Raw genomic sequence first — 21,241 nt, 5'->3', positions numbered from 1 at the left:
AGTCATCCAGCTTGCTTACGGAAGGCGGGTGGTTCTAACCAGATGCTCGCTCGTGATGAAATAATGCACAGAGGGGCCCATGGGGTCTTCCTCCACCATCAAAGCTGGAAAGTCGCCATATGACCTGTAATTGTGTCGGTGTGACATTAAATCCAACAAAATAAATAAATAAACTATATGTACATGGTAACTGTTGTAACAAGTAAAATACATCTCATGATTTGCTTAACTGCTACTTTGAAATAAGAAACATGGCACTTGACAGGTTAAATTTGCTGTCCATTCGGCATATAAACATTTTGTTTATTGCACCATTATTACAATACTTTGCTGTCCTTAAGGGTATTTTTAAGTGTAACGGGTATTCTCTGGATATTGTTTGGTACTTACAGTTATTTTCTGGTACTAGTAGAGAAATGTTTGGCCTCTAGGGGTATATTTTGATCCTTTAAAAGTATAATAAAATGTAGTCTAATCAACATACTTTTGTAACAAAATGCATCTTTAACTGGTGCAAGAGGTCTCGAGAATTGTTGCAGGTTTCATTTAGCCTCAGGAGAAGTCTTAGTCAAACTGAATCTACTGCTGTTTTATGCTTCCAAAGGATCTTAAAGATTTTATTGGAAGACTTTGGCAATCTAGTTTGTTTTGAAAGAAATACATTTGGAGGCATTGAATTAGAATTTTGGATCTATATAGCTCAAGTATGATTTTCTTTCATAAGTGTTTGACAATGTTGTTTATATTATTTCAGGGTTTACAACACAAGCCCCACTCAGTCCTCATGCCTCGATGTACGAGTACGCCACGTGGTCAGTGACAGCATTAGCTATTGTGTTAATTATTATTGTGACAGCTCTAGGAATTGTCATATGTAGAATGAGACCACGAGATTACTAACGGCAGGATGTCTGCTTGTTTTACATGCTCATTGTTAGAACCTGTAAAATATCGTAGCAAACTTTCACTGGTTGAAAGTGTGGATTGGAGTACCCGGCTTAAGGATCAACTTCTCGGGCAGTACAAAGCTCCTGCCAAAGCAACCAGTGCCAGATTCTCTTTCTTGTGACAGCTGTATTCTACAAATTAAGAAAAGAACAGAAACCAAACAACTGAACTTTTTAGTACTATTTTTGATTGTAGTATATGACTTTAGCACTATTTTTAAGAAAAAGTAGAGCTATTGCACTCTCGCGTCGGCGTCGCCGTTGGTCACAGTTTTTGATAGTCAAATATCTCTGTTACTATCAAAGCTATTGACTTGAAACTTAAAATACTTATTAACCATCAAAGTCTACATGAGGAGAAACATTCCCCAGAACTCTGATTTGAATTTGACAGAATTATGCCCCTTTTTAACATCGAATTTTTTGTTAAAATTTTTGATAAAGCGAAATATCTCTGTTACTATTAAAGATTTTGACTTGAAAAATTAAAAAAGTTATTGACTATCAAAGTCTACATGAGGAGACGCAATTCCCATAAGTCTGATTTGAATCTTGACAGGATAATGCCCCTTTTCAACTTAGAATTTTTGGTTAAAGTTTTTGGTAAAGTCAAATATCTCTGTTACTTACAAAGCTTTTGACTTGAAACTTAAAATACTTATTTACACTTAAAGTCTACACCAGGAGAAACAATCCCCATAACTCTGATTTGAATTTTGACAGAATTATACCCCTTTTTAACTTAGAATTTTTTGTTAAAATTTTTGATAAAGTGAAATATCTCTGTTACTATTAAAGTTTTTGACTTGAAACTCAAAATAGTTATTCAGTATCAAAGTCTAAACCAGGAGACACAATTCCCATAACTCTGATTTGAATTTGGACAGGGTTATGTCCCTTTTTAACTTGGATTTTTTTTTACAGGCAAAGCTCTAATTCAGAGTCAAGCACTGAGAAAAGTGGAGTGCGCTGTCTTACGGACAGCTCTTTTTATATAGAAGTGTATAAATTTAGTAATAATTGTCTTGGTTAGAATGAATGAATTATGACTTATTTATTCTATATAATGTCATCTATAGAATGTACATGTATGTTAGGTTTGGTTTTAAAAGCCAGACATCATGACTTCTATATCTTCTCTGTACCAAACTTTATAAACACTTGCGGTATTTTTTACAAAGAAGATAGAATTACAATTTTAGTATGTCTTTTTTTAATGTATATTTTTAAATTTTTAAATTTTTAATGGTATAATTTTTCATTGTGTGTTTTACCTTTTAGTTTTATTCCGTTTCTTTTACAAGAATTAAACTTCTGTTGTTTAACCCTTATCATGCTGGACACGAATTCTGCCATTGCAACAAGTACAGATAATGAGCAGCCTGCACATCTATGCAGTCTGATCATGACCTGCACTGTTTGCTGTTCAGTCAGTATCTTTTTGGTATGCACCCCTTCTAACAGTCAGTGGTACTGTCCAAATTGTAAGATCAATAAAAATGTAACTTACACATTTTGATTTGGTTTGAAAATGTTGAATATTTTAGTATGGTTATTAATTTCCCATGATATTTTTACTTTTCTTGAAGATATTTTTGGAAGAAGGGTGTACCTTTTACTTAAAAAATTGCAGTTCATCATACCAAAGTAGAACTATTTAATAGTGATTAATTTTAGATTATTTTAATAATTACATGTATGATTTTGTACATAGTGAGTTGTTAATACATATCACTTTTGCTTGTATAGATCATTGTATATACATAACCATGGTAACAGTGATTACCATGTAAATTGAATTTGCTCAGGTTTTAAGGCTTTGAATCATCCAAATCAGGTAGTAATTAATCAGGGCCTTCATTAATTGATTTGTATAAAAGCACATAGATATTGTTGTGTAGGATACTATTCTGGCTTTTGGACAAGGGGACGACCTGAGCATGAAGTGTCCAGGCTGAGCTATTGTGATCATGCACCTTCTATCTGTCCACACTTTTCTTTAGATAAAATCTCCGCTAAAACTAATGTTCAGAATTGCACCAAACTTGGTCAACTTTTATCAAGTTTACTCAAATGATTCAACTGGGCACCGTTTAGTGGCTTCCAGCGCTAGAAATAGAAATAAACTTTTAAACTTCTTCACATGATAAGCTTGATGGATCTTCATCAAACTTGTTCTGAAATATCATTTTAAAGTCCTCTCAAAAGTTTGGTCAGATGGGGGCACTTCGCCACATTTAGAGGCAACGAAAGCTAAAAATAGAAAATACTTTTAACAACTTCTTACCACGAAAGGCTTGATGGATCTCCATTAAACATGGTTTATAGCATCTTTATACGGTTCTCTCCTTATTTTCTTTACAAATGGGGTTGCCGTACCTCTGTAAGATGCAGCTACAGCTAAAAATAGAAATACATTTAAACAGCTTCTCATTAAGTGCTTGTTTGATACAATGTTCTCACCAAACTTGGTTTGTAATATCATTCTATGGTCATCTCTAAATGTCTTCAAAATCAAGGTGGTTGCCCCTTATTAGGGACCACTAGAACTAAAAATACAAATACCTTTAAACAATTTCTTCTCGTGAACTGTTTGGTAGATATTCATTCAATTTGATCTGTAGCAAAATTGTAAGGATCCTCTCGAAGTTTTTTTTCAAATGGGAGTGGTGCTTGACTCTTAGTGGCCACTAGAAGTAAAGCATCATTTTAAGGTCTGCTTTTGTAGTTTGTTAAATGGGGGGGGGGGGGTGCGGCTGCTACAGTTAAAAATACAAATTCTCTAGAAAGGCTTCTTCTCATGAACTGCTTGATCAATCTTACCAAACTTGGTCTGTAGCATCATTGTAAGGTTTTCTTATAAACATTTTCTGATCCCTTTTTGGAGCCACTAGAGCTAAATATAGAAATTCTGTTAAGCAACTTCTTTTCATTCACTTCAGGATTTAAGTAACTTTCCAGAACAACATTGGCCTGCTCCAATTGTCTGTGTGTATTTTTCCAACTAGTTTTAAAGACACAAGGAGCATTTAGTGTTTTAGATGTTTGTCATCTGTCACACTATTTTATGTACGGTAATCAACCTCTACTGTCTCTCGAACTTCCAACACATGGTGCATTTTAAAGTCCTCGTTTAAGCTCTAAAACTCTGGCGAGAGATCTTTGGCCATCATGTCCCTTTTGTTTCAAAACAGGTTTGACATAAATAATGATAATTTTTGAATTGATATATAGGGACGTAAGAACAGACCTTGATTTGAGGTATTCTTACATTGACAGTATGTAGTCAACAAGCATGTCATGAAACTTCATTCCTGATATTTTGACTCTTTGATTAATCAAGTCATCACTTGTACATTTTAGGATTACACCATGAGTAATTGAATCATTGTGTTTTTATCCTGCAATATAAGGCATTGATATTGTGCACAGTCTTTTCATTTTTTTTTAAACTAACTTGTAATTTTTTATTTCTTATTTCATAGTTTACATTTATAAATACACTAATAAAGTCATGACATCACAGATTTATGTTACATTTTATTAATCATGTTTGTCAATAGTTAATCTCTTTTCTTCATATATTCCATTAAATTTGTATATTGAACATGTGGATGTTTGTATATTAAACATGTGGATGTTTGTATATTAAACCTATGGATGTTTGTATATTAAACATGTGGATGATTTAACAAATAATCAAGGCCTTCAAGCGGTCAAGTGGTTTCTTGTCTAATTTATTATTTACCAGGGTTCAGAGTTGAGATGTGCAGGAATTGAATCATGAAGGTGTTAGCACTAGTGGAAACTTTAATATTGAAGCATCTGAATGATGAACCATGGTAAATTTGAGGACAAACCACAAGAAGACCTTGATTGTTTTCTTACATGTTCATTGAATTATCTTTTTTGATAGAAATTATACTGGGCTTTATTTATCTGAGTTGTAATGAACTGAACGTCTTACAGCAATTCAACATCAATCATTGATGTCATAATGTTCCATGACTTGTCAGCATGTCCACCGTTGTTTATTGCAGAATATACAGAGCTTGAGCTTCTTCCTTGTTTAACTGACAGTCAAATTTAGCCATGGTAAAATTTAAATTAAACATGTGGATGATTGTTTTATATAAACAGTGGATAGACTATGAGTGTCAGATAGCATTACAAACAGTGGATAGACTATGAGTGACAGATAACATTACAAACAGTGGATAGACTATGAGTGACAGATAACATTACAAACAGTGGATAGACTATGAGTGACAGATAACATTACAAACAGTGGATAGACTATGAGTGACAGATTACATTACAAACAGTGGATAGACTATGAGTGACAGATAACATTACAAACAGTGGATAGACTCTGAGTGACAAATAACATTACAAACAGTGGATAGACTATGAGTGACAGGTAACATTATAAACAGTGGATAGACTATGAGTGACAGATAACATTACAAACAGTGGATAGAGCTATGAGTGTCGTATAGTCATTACCAAAATTAAATAAACTATGAGTGATGATTTATTAAAACAGTGGATAGACTATGAGTGACAGATACATTACAAACAGTGGATAGACTATGAGTGACAGATAACATTACAAACAGTGGATAGACTATGAGTGACAGATAACATTACAAACAGTGGATAGACTATGAGTGACAGATAACATTATAAACAGTGGATAGACTATGAGTGACAGATAACATTATAAACAGTGGATAGACTATGAGTGACAGATAACATTACAAACAGTGGATAGACTATGAGTGACAGATAACATTACAAACAGTGGATAGACTATGAGTGACAGATAATATTACAAACAGTGGATAGACTCTGAGTGACAGATAACATTATAAACAGTGGATAGACTATGAGTGACAGATAACATTATAAAAGTTACTTTGGAATGTGCATAATAACAATTTTTATTTACGTTCTGATGAGATCTCTTAATATGAGATCAGTGAGATCTAGGAGCTTGTTAGACAATGAGATCAGTGAGATCTAGGAGCTTGTTAGACAATGAGATCAGTGAGTGAGATCTAGGAGCTTGTTAGACTTTATCTTTGCTGCTTGTATTGCATTCAATTTAAGATTGAGAGAAAGTATTGACAACCCTCTTGTCAACAGTATTTCACACTTCCGAGTTAAGTTGCTATATAATGTTGTATCAAGCTCGGTGTTTTTTTCTTAACAAATTTGGTGCAGGTAATTCGTATACTCGAGTACAGGGTGCGGTAACTAAAAGTGTGCAGGTATTTAATACCCGCACGCTAGTTACCGCACTGTGGGATAGGAAAGTATGCCAGCATGTCTGGAACAGTAGACAGCGAAATGTATTTTATTGATTTTTTGCTCTAGCAGTGGTTTATTTTACCTGGGCTTTACACATTTGTAAAGCAAGGATTTTAAGTACTCAACGAACTGCTGTATATGGCAATGTGGAACGCCTAAAACTACCATATATGGATGGCTATGATACAAAACAGAAAGAACATTAAAACTCTCGGGTAAACAATTTATACTGGGCGGGGGGGCTACGCCCCCTTGTACAAATCGTTTACCCGCAAGTTTCAATGCTCTTCTAGTACTTTTCTTTTCATTTTGTGGTTTTTCTAAACTCGGTTGCGTTGTAAGAATATAAATTCATGGATATTTCACTACTGAACATAAAGTGTACAGCAGTAATTGTTACCTCCCTTTGTCTATCTTGGTTCAACACAGCTTTAAAACTTGTCTTTATGGTGCATTACATTGAAATATCATGATAGTTGTCAAATGCCAATGTAAACCAAGATGTTTTTACTGAAATCGGGGGTAGGGGGAGGGGGTTGTTAATTTTATATTAAAGGGGTTAATTGCAAAATTTTATAAAAATCAGTAAAACATAGTTTTAATAGGGATCTTATACTATGTAATTGGTATAATAATTTTGTTCCATATGAAAAATATAAAATGTTGCTCAAATGTGAGTAATCACCTTTAATGAGATTGACACTTTATACTTAAATAAAGAGTGATATGATATTTTTCATCATTATTGATGTTATTGGGAGTTATGTGAGAATGTGCCATTTCTGTATTATAGTTTCTGATCGTGTTGTATTTTCGTACTATGAAAAATGTTGATTTTTACATTTAAAGCATTCCATAATTTTCAATAATTTACATGGAATATATGTACAGAACATTCCAAATTTAAGTAATGCAAAATTATACAATTGCAATTGTAAAATATTTTAATAAAATACAGAAATACTCTTATATCTAAAGTTGTTTTTCTTTTACAAGAAACGGACTAAGCTCATTAATGTCTCCATTGTATATTGGAAAGAAGTCCATAGTAAATAGATCCTTTTTTTCCAGTTATTGCACATATTCATGTTTACCATGTGACTTCTATGATGTCAGGTGTTTACAAATCAAAACCAACAGCAGAAGTTTATTGTACAGACAAGATCAGATATGTTACTTTAGGGTAGCAGACCACCACTGACTGGCGTTTCACTATGGTAGCAGACCACCACTGACTGGCGTTTCACTAGGGTAGCAGACCACCACTGACTGGTGTTTCACTATGGTAGGAGACCATCTCTGACTGGCGTTTCACTAGGGTAGCAGAACACCACTGACTGGCGTTTCTCTATGGTAGCAGACCACCACCGAATGGCGTTTCACTAGGGTAGCAGACCACCACCGACTGGCGTTTCACTAGGGTAGCAGACCACCACTGACTGGTGTTTCACTATGGTAGGAGACCATCTCTGACTGGCGTTTCACTAGGGAAGCAGAACACCACTGACTGGCGTTTCACTATGGTAGCAGACCACCACTGACTGGCGTTTCACTAGGGTAGCAGAACACCACTGACTGGCGATTCACTAGGGTAGCAGACCACCACTGACTTGCGTTTCATTAGGAACTATTTAAGCCCGTATTTTCTTCCTATTTATGGTAGAACTTTAATGGAAAATTGGTGTAGGAAAAATGGTGTCATGTAAAGTTGGATTGTTTGTTTTTAGCTCACCTGAGCCAAAGGCACAAGGTGAGCTTTTGTTAACTTCACAGGAATGATCCTTGGGGTGGACCCCTTTCAAAATTATTCGAAGACTCTCATTCCATGCAGAACTTTGGTTGCCATGGCAACCGAAAGGAAAAACTTTAAAAAAATTCTTGTCCAAAGCTGTAAAGCATAGAGATTTGACATGTGACATCATCTAATGGTCCTCTATAAAGATTTTTCAAATTTTGGGTCTGGGATGAAAAGAGGCCCCGCCCCGGGGGTCCCAAGTTTTACTTTGCTTTATACAGATTTTTTTTTTTTTTTTAAAAATCTTCTTGTCTGATATTACAAGACCTAGTTTTTTGATATTTTGTATGTAGCATTGCCTTGTGGTCCTCTATAAAGATTGTTCAAATTGTGCCCAAGGGGGGAAAAGAAGCCGCGCCCTAGGGGTCTAAGTTTTACATAGACTTATATAGGAGAAAACTTTAAAAATCTTCTTGTCTGAAGCTGAAGGCCTAGGCTTTTGATATTTGGTATGTAGCGTTGCCTAGTGGACCTCTAACAGAATTGTTCAAATTATAAAGAGGCCCGGCCCTGAGGGGTCACTTGTTATATGAGTTATATAGGGAAAATACTTCAATTATTATCAGATCATAATTCCTACTGTTTAATTATATTTACCTGATGTATCTAACCAAAAACAAACGAGGACAACCGAAGCTTTTCAACAATTAACTTTTACTACAGGACATTTTATTATGAATGCATCTCTGTATTTACAATTTATTTATATAATTATTTACATGAATGATGGGTAGCGGAGATCTTTAAGATTTTGGAACTAAAAGTATTGTGTGCGTTTATAGACTGAAGTTATGTAGGAGTTTTAGAAATGACGACGGTAGATCAGTTTGTTTTCAAACATTTATATTATGACGTATTCATCTATTTGATACAGAGATTCGTGATTTCTCCTCCACTGGTTAGTCAGATGATTCTATTAACTTGGAAGAAAGATTTATTATAGTAAGACAATGTGTGCTTGCAAAACACATATATACCCACAGCTTAATGGTTCTGGTAGCAGCTTCCTCGCTTGGCGCTCGCATATATACCCACAGCTTAATGGATCTGGTGGCTGCTTCCTCGCTTGGCGCTCACATATATACCCACAGCTTAATGGATCTGGTGGCAGCTTCCGCGCTTGGCGCTCACATATATACCCACAGCTTAATGGTTCTGGTGGCAGCTTCCTCGCTTGGCGCTCACATATATACCCACAGCTTAATGGTTCTGGTGGCAGCTTCCTCGCTTGGCGCTCACATATATACCCACAGCTTAATGGTTCTGGTAGCAGCTTCCTCGCTTGGCGCTCACATATATACCCACAGCTTAATGGTTCTGGTAGCAGCTTCCTCGCTTGGCGCTCACATATATACCCACAGCTTAATGGTTCTGGTGGCAGCTTCCTCGCTTGGCGCTCACATATATACCCACAGCTTAATGGTTCTGGTGGCAGCTTCTTCGCTTGGCGCTCACATATATACCCACAGCTTAATGGTTCTGGTGGCAGCTTCTTCGCTTGGCGCTCACATATATACCCACAGCTTAATGGTTCTGGTGGCAGCTTCCTCGCTTGGCGCTCAGCATTAAGGGGATAGTGCTAGGACTGGTCAGCCCGGTGTCAGTATAATGTTACTGGGTGGGGTATCATGCCACGTGTCTACGGCGTGATATTCCAGTGAGGCAGCACTATTAAGTTGGACATTGTGCTCACTGCTACAAGTAGACACCGTCGTTTATATGACTGAAAAATTGTTGAAAAAGACGTTAAACCCGAACACACACGCACACACACACTGGCCGCACTTAAAGGCCAAACTTCTTATTTACTATTCTTCACTCCGCATGTAAAAGAGTGAATAACGCTCAGTTCATTGAATTGACATTTTCCGTAAGTGAGAAAGAATGTAGAAGTCATCAACCTATAATCATTAATCAGTATTATTGGTAAATGACTGAAGAATGAATGATCAATTCATATATCTGGCATCATCGGTATATAACCGAAAACTGCTCAGTTTACTTACTTGACATCAATTTACTTAATCTAGTAACTTCGGTATTTAATGAAAAATGCTCAACTCACAAATATGATATCCTCAGCACATTAAAGTATCTAAAAAATAATGTACTGCAGAAATAAGTTTTAAATAACAAGACAGAGGGTACAGGTCGAACAGAATTATTTAGGGAGTTGCACAGATTCGCAGCATTAACACGCTACAATTGTATATTATTTCAGTTTGATTGTGGCAATACTGTGAATAACAACATCTGTGATGGTTTTAACTTTCAATGTGAACAGAGCGTAACACGAACAAAGTGTCACGTGCACAGAGCGTCACTTGCACAGTGTCACGTGCACAGAGCGACACTTGAAGAGAGCGTCATGTGCACACAGCATCATGAGAACAGTGTTACATGAACAGAGCGTCACATGAACAGAACATCACTTGCACAGAGCAGCACGTGAATAGAGCCTTGTCATGTGCACTAAATGTCAAGCGGACAAAGCGTCACACAATTTGAAACACGTGAATAATGGGCTATATAATAGCTTATTAACCAGTTTATATACACTAACCAGTTTATATGTGTATATGTGACTCAGTTTTTGTTGCATGTGTAGGTTATTTTGGTGTCACTTTTAACAAGTTTTGTTAAAGATAAAAACGATTTATCATATGAGATTATAGCTCTGGACGCAATTACTGTAAATTGACTCTTTTTTTCAAGGGAATCACCTAGTAATCTGGTTAAACATAGAAAATGTCTACAATTAAGCCGGCTTCATGTAAAATAAACAAGTTTTATGTCAACTTATTTTTAATATGGGAAGGATTTTTATATATTCATATGGGAAATTCAGCCAAGTGTCATAGAGTTTCCACAACATACAAATGTTGAACAATCACATTGATATAAAGTAATGATTCATTGCTGTCATATAATAAAACCAAGCATATGTGAATAGGTCTTAAAATGGCAGAGTTTACTTCAATACAATGTGTGTTTATATGTATTATGTTACTACGTAGTACGTATGTTATCGCCATAGTTTGACCTTGCTGCAAACTTTTCGATTTTCGAACAAGGTCAATCGAAAGATTAACACTCGTATATGAACTTCTAAAAATGTGACAAGGTGAGTTTAGGTACAAGAACATGTAATATATGATAATGAGTATATGGAACGCCAGGGCTGCCCTATTTGCGTATTTTTTCAATCATTATATGTTATGGTTATGTCAGGTCGTGTGACAATACTATCAATATGTTTTGACACTTTCTTTATATCTTTTAAGAATTTATTTATGCTATAATATACAGTAAATATTTGCAGCCGTTATGTCAAGATGTGTTATAATATCTTCACAATATGATATGATACTTTCCTTATGTCTTATCATAATTTCATTATATCATATCAAATGATAATTATATGTGATGATTATAAAAAAAACTATCGCCGAAACAGAGGTAATTTGTCTTTTGTTCTGGTTGAAAAAAGTGCAAAATGTGCATTTTTCTCGCTTGCTACACTCGCATACGTAATTTGTCTTTTAGTCTGGATGAAAAATATAAAATATGCGTTTTTTTCTCGCTTGCTTCGCTCGCATAGGTAATTTGTCTTTTGTTCTGGTTGAAAAAAAAATGCATTTTTTCGCGCTCACTACGCTCGCACAGTAAAATCCAACAAAGTTTGCACGAACATCTATAATGGTCTTTACCATTTCTATGTTAAAATAGCCATTGGTAACCCCTCCCCATAAAAATCCTCAGAAATCGGGTTATGAAATTTTGAGATACTTACGCAAGAATAAGTACGACACATGGACTATAATTAGCATGTTATCTGGGTTGATTTTGTCACAAAACCTGTCCTTTTTCAACACAAAATAAAGTACAAAAAATGTACCTCAGAACGTCCAGAATAGACGGATCCATTGTTTTCACAATTTCCCGTGTGTCGGGTGGGAGTGGCGGGGGGACATGCCCCCGGATCCCCCTAATTGCTGTACTACAAATATTTTACACCCCTCCAAACACCAAATCCTGTATCCGCCCCAGCATTTTGTATTCGTTATATTTTTTTCGGGTTTTCGCTAACTAGACGAGATACAAGTACACAATCATTCAGCCTGACTAAACATCATTTCTCGTGCGATATTTAACCCCTTTATTATTACACTTGAATGAATTTTGTATAATTATTTTGCAACAGCTGTTGAGGTATGGGCAACATGTTACTTCTACACAAATTATTTGCAATATATTTTAAGTGCGCTGCATGTGATCATTTACGTGTGTATACAAGTTAGTTTAACAAAGACACAAACGACCTTGAAAGAGAACATAAAGAAGTTAACTATATTGAACTAGCGGTCCTTGACAATACAAGATCTTAAGGATACACTACCGGTTGGAGTAGTCATAATAAACATGTACAATAAGTTAAACTTGATGTTCATTTGAAAATATTTTTTCCTTAATACTTGAAGCTTGAGTGCATATGAGCTTAAGTTTTGTACATTACAATAATTTTGATATCAATGGAAATTAAACATGCATTTATCTGTATGATCAGTATATAGCATGACAAGGAACGGTATTCGTGAAATAAGTATGGCGTCTCTCAATAGATTAAAAAGAATATTTAGTGTGATTATTGTACTATTTGTGACAGTGTTTGTAGTGACGCGTTATTACGCCAATAGTGACTCTGGAATTGACGTCACTAATAATGGCGATACTTACTATCAGTTAAACAAGAACTGGCCAAACAGACTGTCAACATGGAGAGGAAACGTTACAGGACAGTCAGAATCACGTTGGATAGTTATTTCTATAGCCGTGACCCGTAAAATGCCAAAAGGTTATATTTTCTGTCTTCCATTAACAATAGCTGCTTGGAAACGGATTGGCTGGCATTCTTTAATTATTGTCACTGGTGATATTGAATATTGGAATAGTTCAACTTTACTTAAGTTAGTAAAGCAGACGACACTGGATATTGACAATTCTGCACGTTTTGTCACGATACCAGTCACACATAATCCTGTTTCGTATGCTCAGGTGTCAAGGTCATTTGCTGTTCTAGTTGCCCCTTGGATACAACTTGACGACATTGTTATGACGTCAGATATTGATATTGTGCCGTTAAAGGGTGAATTTTACGACATAGTTCGCGGAAATGACATTTTCATTTTAAATGCAGACTGTTGTAATTCGTTTCCTTGGCGAGATCAAGATGTTAAAATGCAACCAATGACATCAATCGGTATGAGCGCACGCAACTGGATGAAAGTTATGGACCTTAAACCAATACATGTAAATGAAACCGTTCCGCTTTATATTAATTCCTGGTTAGCGACACATTACGGTAGAAGCATTCCGAATGAAGATGTCAAAAAAGGCGAGAACGAGGATTGGTACCTTGATCAAAGGATTGTCTCAATTCAACTCCATTTTTCCGACATCAAGAAAAATAAAATTCTTCGATTAACGACACAGGACAGAGTTGATCGAGTGTCGTCTGGTACCTGGAGCGATTTCAAGAAGCGTGTGGATGCTCATCTGTTCCTAGATTCTTTCCAAGGTTCACAGTGGGACAAAACATTTCTGCTTATAAACGCTATTTTTACAGAAGACATTGTAAATAAATTAAAAATTTATAAAGAGAAGTTTGTCGATGTCAATATCCAGAGGTGAATATTATAGTGAAAAATGATTTCCTACAGAGAGTGAAATGTTTAACAGTTTCCTGTATGACACCAAGGTGACTGCATCGTGCATACGTCTTGATAAAGTCTGATTCAAGCGATTATGTAGACATATCGTTAATTTAAAGATAATTCATTCCAGTTCTTTTGTGAGAAGCTATTGCAGAAACAGTAATGAAATATAACACTGATATAAAATATGACGCATGTCAAACTCCCCACAGAGGAAACACTAAAATGATCAGCATGTCAAACTCTTGTGCTGTTTTTATGTGGTACTTGTTACCAATTATAAGAAGGAAGAATACGAGTTATGTGGCTTTTTATCGTTCTATTTCTGTTACAACAAAATACTTCCAAATCCAATCAAACTGTACTCTGATCATATCTTGTTCTGAAAATAGACAATCAGTACATTTCGCATTGGTAAAAAAACTAACCTGATTACTTACTTGATACATTAATGATTTATTATGATTACATGTTTATCTTATTACTTCAATCATAGCTTTGCATCGAAATTTCATTTTTGAAGATTATTAAAATTATTTTAAAATTCAAGAGCCCTCAGACCTACAGAAAAGGTTAGAATAAAATTTTGGTTTAGTATAATTAGGTTGAATGAATTCTATGGATTTATCGAATCGAAGTGTCATGTTATACACCGATACACGACCAAATTATAAATGGCACAGAAACATGACCAAATGTAATGAAAATCTGTACTTCAAACAATGCTCATGTTCCTCGTGGCTACTCAAGAGTTCAAATGTAAGATTATTTCAAACTAGGTCTGACGGATCAAATATCAGCTATAACTCTATTTCAGAATAGAAGTTTAGATAATTCTCTGACAAATGAATGAATACAAAAGTTTTTGTTTTAAGTACAAATGAACTTCTCCTGAATAATAGCTAAGCGGTAACGTGTATAGCTCAGTCGTAACGTGTATAGCTCAGTCGTAACGTGTATAGCTCAGCCGTAACGTGTATAGCACAGCGGTAACGTGTATAGCTCAGTCGTAACGTGTATAGCACAGCGGTAACGTGTATAGCACAGCGGTAACGTGTATAGCTCAGTCGTAACGTGTATAGCACAGCGGTAACGTGTATAGCTCAGTCGTAACGTGTATAGCACAGCGGTACGTGTATAGCTCAGACGTAACGTGTATAGCACAGCGGTAACGTGTATAGCACAGCGGTAACGTGTATAGCTCAGCCGTAACGTGTATAGCACAGCGGTAACGTGTATAGCTCAGTCGTAACGTGTATAGCACAGCGGTAACGTGTATAGCACAGCGGTAACGTGTATAGCTCAGCCGTAACGTGTATAGCACAGCGGTAACGTGTATAGCTCAGCCGTAACGTGTATAGCACAGCGGTAACGTGTATAGCTCAGCCGTAACGTGTATAGCACAGCGGTAACGTGTATAGCTCAGCCGTAACGTGTATAGCACAGCGGTAACGTGTATAGCACAGCGGTAACGTGTATAGCACAGCGGTAACGTGTATAGCTCAGCCGTAACGTGTATAGCACAGCGGTAACGTGTATAGCACAGCGGTAACGTGTATAGCTCAGCCATAACGTGTATAGCACAGCGGTAACGTGTATAGCACTGCTGTAACATGTATAGCTCAGCCGCAACGTGTATAGCTCAGCCGCAACGTGTATAGCTCAGTCGTAACGTGTATAGCTCAGCCGTAACGTGTATAGCTCAGTCGTAACGTGTATAGCTCAGTCGTAACGTGTATAGCACAACCGTAACGTGTATAGCTCAGCCGTAACGTGTATAGCTCAGCCGTAACGTGTATAGCTCAGCCGTAACGTGTATAGCTCAGCCGTAACGTGTATAGCTCAGCCGTAACGTGTATAGCTCAGCCGTAACGTGTATAGCTCAGTCGTAACGTGTATAGCTCAGTCGTAACGTGTATAGCTCAGCCGTAATGTTTATAGCACAGCGGTAACGTGTATAGCTCAGTCGTAACGTGTATAGCTCAGCCATAAATGTATAGCTCAGCCGTAACATGTATAGCTCAGCCGTAACATATATAGCTCAGCCCTAACGTGTATAGCTCAGCCGTAACACGTATAGCTCATTACGTGTATAGCTCTGCCGTACCGCATATAGCCCAGTCGTAACGTGTATAGCTCATTACGTGTATAGCTCTGCCGTAACGCATATAGCTCAGTCGTAACGTGTATAGCTCAGCCGTAACGTGTGTAGCTCAACCGTAACGTGTATAGCTCAGCCATAAATGTATAGCTCAGCCGTAACATATATAGCTCAGCCGTAACATGTATAGCTGAGACATAACGCGTATAGCTCAGCCGTAACGCGTATAACGCAGCCGTAACGTATATAGCTCAGCAGTAACGTCTATAGCTCAACCATAACGTGTATAGCTCAGCAGCTCAGCCATAAATGTATAGCTCAGCCATAACATGAATAGCTCAGCCGTAACGTATATAGCACAGCCGTAACGTATATAGCTGAGCGGTAACGTGCATAGCTCAGTCTTAACGTGTATAGCTCAGCCGTAATTTGTATAGTTCAGCCGTAACATGTATAACTCAGCCGTAACGTGTATAGCTGAGCCGTACCTTGTATAGCTCAGTCGTAACGTGTATAACTCAGCCGTAACGTGTATAGTTCAGCCGTAACGTGTATAGCTCAATCGTAACGTGTATAGTTCAGCTGTAACGTGTTTAGCACAGCCGTAACGTGTATAGCTCAGCCGTAACGTGTATAGTTCTGTCGTAAATGAATAGCTCAGCCGTGAAGTTTATAGCTCAGCCGTTACGTGTATAGCACAGCCGTAACGTGTATAGCTCAGCCGTAACGTATATAGCACAGCGGTAACTTGTTTAGTTCAGCCGTAACGTGTATAGCTCAGCCCTAAATGTATAGCTCAGCCGTGACTTGTATAGCTCAGCCGTAACGTGTATAGCTCAACGGTAACGTGTAAATGTCAGTCGTGATGTGTATAGCTCCACCGTAAATGTATAGGGCAGCCGTAACGTGTAGAGCTAAGCCCTGACGTGTAGAGCTCAGCCTTAACGTGTAGAGCTAAGCCGTGGCGTGTATAGCTTAACCTTGACAGCCGTGACGTGTGTAACTCAGCCATAATGTGTATAGTTCAGCCGTAACGTGTATGACATCATTTTATTTCTCTATGATAACATTGCACTATTTTCTTATTTAAAATTTACGTTTCATTTGAGCGGGCGCTGACGTCTATATCTTTTTCGCGCTCAAAAAAGGAGTGCTACTACCGGTAGCATCTTCTATTCTACAGTAATTTCCACCTGTTAAAGCGGCGCTAATGCCAACCGCTTTGTACTCTGTATCTTTTACATGCCCACGTATTTTCTTGCTACTCACACAAATACCTTTCTAGGTCAGATGCACTTTGGACCCAAAATTCAGCCCGGTCATCTAATGGCTACAGGTAAGTCAGATCATCATTCTGGACCATCTTTCGAAACATAGTGCTTGTGGGTCAAAGCTTTTCCAGTTTTTTTAACCAGAAAACAATTCCTGTAAGTCAGTTCAACTTTGACCTTGAAACTCGATAGTTCCTGGGTTCGTGTACTCACAACATTTAAAGCAGCATGCCTCCAGATTTGGCTTAAAATAGTCTCTCTTTCAAATTGAAATTTGATCTAATTATGAACATTACAATATGATTTTTTTTCCTAAAATATTTTAAAAGTTCCAAATCAAGAAAAAAAGATAACCGCGTCGGGAATCGAACCCCGGACCGCCGCGGCAATAAACACATTCCGTCGTCGTAACCAATAGCGCTATAGCTGAAATAGGGATTAATGATTGCGAAATATAGATATTTATTATCAAGACAGTTGCGAAATATAGATATTTATAATCGAGACAGTTTTCGAAATATAGATCAATTATCAGACATCTTGCGAAAATAGATGCTTTGATCGAAAGTTTCAATATAGTTTTTTTAAACAACAGTGGAAATATAAATTTTATAAGCAGTTCAAACTTAGACTTGATAATCGATCAGTTCTGGCGAATACTAATAATTTAAAGCGATGCCCAGTTGCAAAATAGTTCTCTTTCAACATTGGAAATTGATTAATGATGAACATTCAAATATGATTTTTTTATCCTAAAAGATATTATTTAAAAGTTGCGAAATAAGAAAACAAGAAACCGCGTTCAGAATCGAACCGAGACCGTGCGAAATAATATTAATCAACATTTTTGTGTCGAACTAAATATGCTATAAGTTGGAAATATGGAATAATAGACAGTTGCGAAATATAGATATTTATTATCGAGACAGTTGCGAAATATAGATATTTATATCGAGACAGTTTACTTGGAGTAAAAGCGTGACAAACGCTTTTCGATTTTCATCGTAAAAAGTAGTAAAAACAGCAAAAACAGCAAATTCTCATGTGTTTCCGTAACATAAAGTTTGCCAGTATTTAAGTTTTAAAGCCTTCTTAAGAAATATAGCATTTATTTCAAGATATCTAAAAAAAAAATTTGTTGTCGAACGATCTGGAGGCATGCTGCTTGAACGTTTTGCAGAGCTTATGTCTGAACTCACAAGCTTGTCCCCGCTATTCAAAACCATTTTCTTGCCATAGACTCATGACAAACTGACAAAAACAGCAAGGATTTGTATGGCCTTTGACGGCGGAAATTTTTATGTTTCCCCCAGTACAGTGTTGTTGTTTATTTTCTTCTCTTTTTTTTTTTTAACTTAAACCTTCTGGTATTGGATCTGTTGTCTACACAAGCACTATGATTCATTCACAGGAAGTGTTTTGTATTATGTTTGCAAGTTCGTATTTTTGAAAGTTTTTTTTATTGTAAGCTTATTTATAGTGGCCACCGGTAACCCATATGGGCGGTTCTCCCTGAATATGGGCGGTTCTCCCTGAAGACTGTTTATAAATTAGTTGCAGGATAGTGCAAGAAACAGAAGATGCTCCAATTGCAGGAACTTCTTTATCGTGCAACGTGTCAAAGACCGATACACGGGACTCTCAACTAAACTTGAATAATTATATTTGGAGGAGAAAGGCTCGAATTTACGTCCCCTGGTTTTGTAGTTAGTCATTGTTACAGCTGAAAAAACAAATGTTTCAAAGCTTTAACTGGGCATCATTTTAGTCATCATTGCGACCTTGACTTATCATCTACAGAGCGGTCATTGACCTTGGAAATCAGTTTGATAGGTGTGGATATACAAACAACTTGATTGATTTTTTTTTCATTTAAACGCCCCTTTTCGTGGCCATGAACCCCAACCTAATGTATCCGAACTACACTATAGATTCTATAAAACTTCTATTTATAATGAAAACTTCTGAAATGGTTCACTTTTCATTCTTCAAGAAATTGCTGGTCAAATGACGGGTTACTTCTTGTTTATGGACGGATTACACCAAACCGGAAGTGACTACTCAGTGTTACATGTGAAGTAGTCCAAAATGTAATTCCATGCTATGGATGAAATCTGGTATAATGAGTGACATGAGGAGGTGACAGTTAAAATTTTTGGCTTATTTTTATTGCTTATTGTATTGAGAAAAGATCTAGACCATTTTCATTGTGAATTTCCTGTAATAAGTTTTATTCTTTGCGAAAAATGTCAACCTACGCGTAATTGCTAAACGGCTGTTTTCATGGGGACATTTTTAGAGGTTGATGTTTCTCAGAACAGATTATTTTTCTTATATACAACATAACATGTCAATATTTTTCTATTTTTGATAAGAAGACTTGTTATACTAAATGACCATTATGGTTTTCATATCATTGAAATGCTCTAAAGTGCTGAAAATGAGGTCTGAATGTTTTGTTATTAATATGAAATAAATAAGGAATTGAATTGGTAGAATGTAACCTGTCACCCTTTAATATTAAAGGCGAAAACTTCTCTCGTCAGCATCTCTCTGTCTTTGATAATATGTTTGAATGCTTTGCAACTTCTTGTAAAGCAAATATTTGCAAATGGTAAAACAACTTTTACGAACTATATTATGAACACCTCAATAGTGATAGAAACCGGCCATGAAACAGACGAGATGAAGTTTAACATAGTATAAAAGTAAATAACATTAAACGCGTGAATACACATTTAAATGCTACACATTTGTAGAAAGATGGTTAGCTGTGATAATGTTAGAAAACTGAGTGTTATTGTTTTAATACTCCTTCTAATTGTGGATATTATTTACTTGCGTTTTAGCGAAAGTCGCGGAAGTGGGTTCCCCGTGCCGCGCATGCTCACTAGTGCGGACAAAATCGCTGGAGAACTTCAATCTTCGGCGTTAAGAAATGTTTCGTCAGTTTCACACAGTCCGGCGAAGGCGTCACGTTGGATAGTAATTTCTATAGCTGTGAATCCTAAAATGTCAAATGGTTATATTTTCTGTCTTCCATTAACAATAGCTGCTTGGAAACGGATTGGCTGGCATTCTTTAATTATTGTCACTGGTGATATTGAATATTGGAATAATTCAACCTTACTTAAGTTAGTAAAGCAGACGACACTGGATATTGACAATACTGCACGTTTTGTCACCATTCCAGTCACACATAATCCTGTTTCATATGCTCAGGTGTCAAGGTCATTTGCTGTTCTAGTTGCCCCTTGGATACAACCTGACGAGATTGTAATGACGTCAGATATTGATATTGTGCCGTTAAAGGGTGAATTTTACGACATGGTGAACGGGAGTGAGATTTTCATTTTAAATGCGGATTGTTGTGGGACTTTTAGCTGGAAAGGTCAGTCTGTACTAATGCAACCAATGACGTCAATCGGAATGAGCGCACGCAATTGGATAAAAGTTATGGACTTGGAACCATTAAAAAATAGTGAGTTATTTTCTTCGTACCTCAATATCTGGCTACAGGTACACTATGGTAGAAACATTTCGGAAGAAGACGTTCAAAAAGGTGACAATGAAAATTGGTATCTCGACCAAAGAGTAGTTTCCATCCAACTTCACCATTCGGATATTAAGCAGAAAAAAGTTCGTCGACAAACTGGTAGCGATAGAGTGGACAGAGCGTATGGTCATTCCTGGCGGGACTTCAAAAATCACGTGGATGCGCATGTGTACCTCGATCCTCTAACTGGTACGCACTGGGATGCGACAATGCTGTTGATTAAGGACATTTTTGCACAGGAAGTTGCAATTCAATTGATACAGTTTAAAGAGAACTTTATTAAGATAAATACTAGCACGTGAAACAATATAGCCTAAAGTCGATATTTTATAGATGTTATATTGACATATTTCTAAAGTCTGTAAAAATCAAGAATTATGACCTGAGGATAGATGATCGGATAGATTTACATTTTTTCACTGCTGTCGTATCATTCCGTACTTCGCGTTCATTTTCACATGGTTTGTTTAAGTTCGATTTAAATGTAGATAAGAGTAAAAACATGTAGGTTTTACATTTAATGTTGATATAATTACGTTAGATG

General features: G+C 36.6%; 1 protein-coding gene across 1 annotated transcript in view; it reads left to right on the top strand.

Moving 5' to 3' along the window:
* The window catches only part of LOC123540319 (acetylcholinesterase-like), a 44,662-nt gene extending 40,188 nt beyond the window's left edge, over nt 1-4,474 (top strand). The window contains exon 11 of the mRNA XM_053526133.1: nt 755-4,474. Coding sequence (XP_053382108.1) covers nt 755-900 — 146 coding nt within the window. The 3' untranslated portion in view covers nt 901-4,474. The remainder of the gene's footprint in view (nt 1-754) is intronic.
* Nucleotides 4,475-21,241: the final 16,767 nt, after the last annotated feature.

The sequence above is a fragment of the Mercenaria mercenaria genome, chromosome 16 (assembly GCF_021730395.1).
Source record: "Mercenaria mercenaria strain notata chromosome 16, MADL_Memer_1, whole genome shotgun sequence".
Taxonomy (NCBI): Eukaryota; Metazoa; Mollusca; class Bivalvia; order Venerida; family Veneridae; genus Mercenaria; species Mercenaria mercenaria.
The sequence above is the reverse complement of the archived record's forward strand: the minus strand, read 5'-3'. Positions and strand labels throughout refer to the sequence as shown.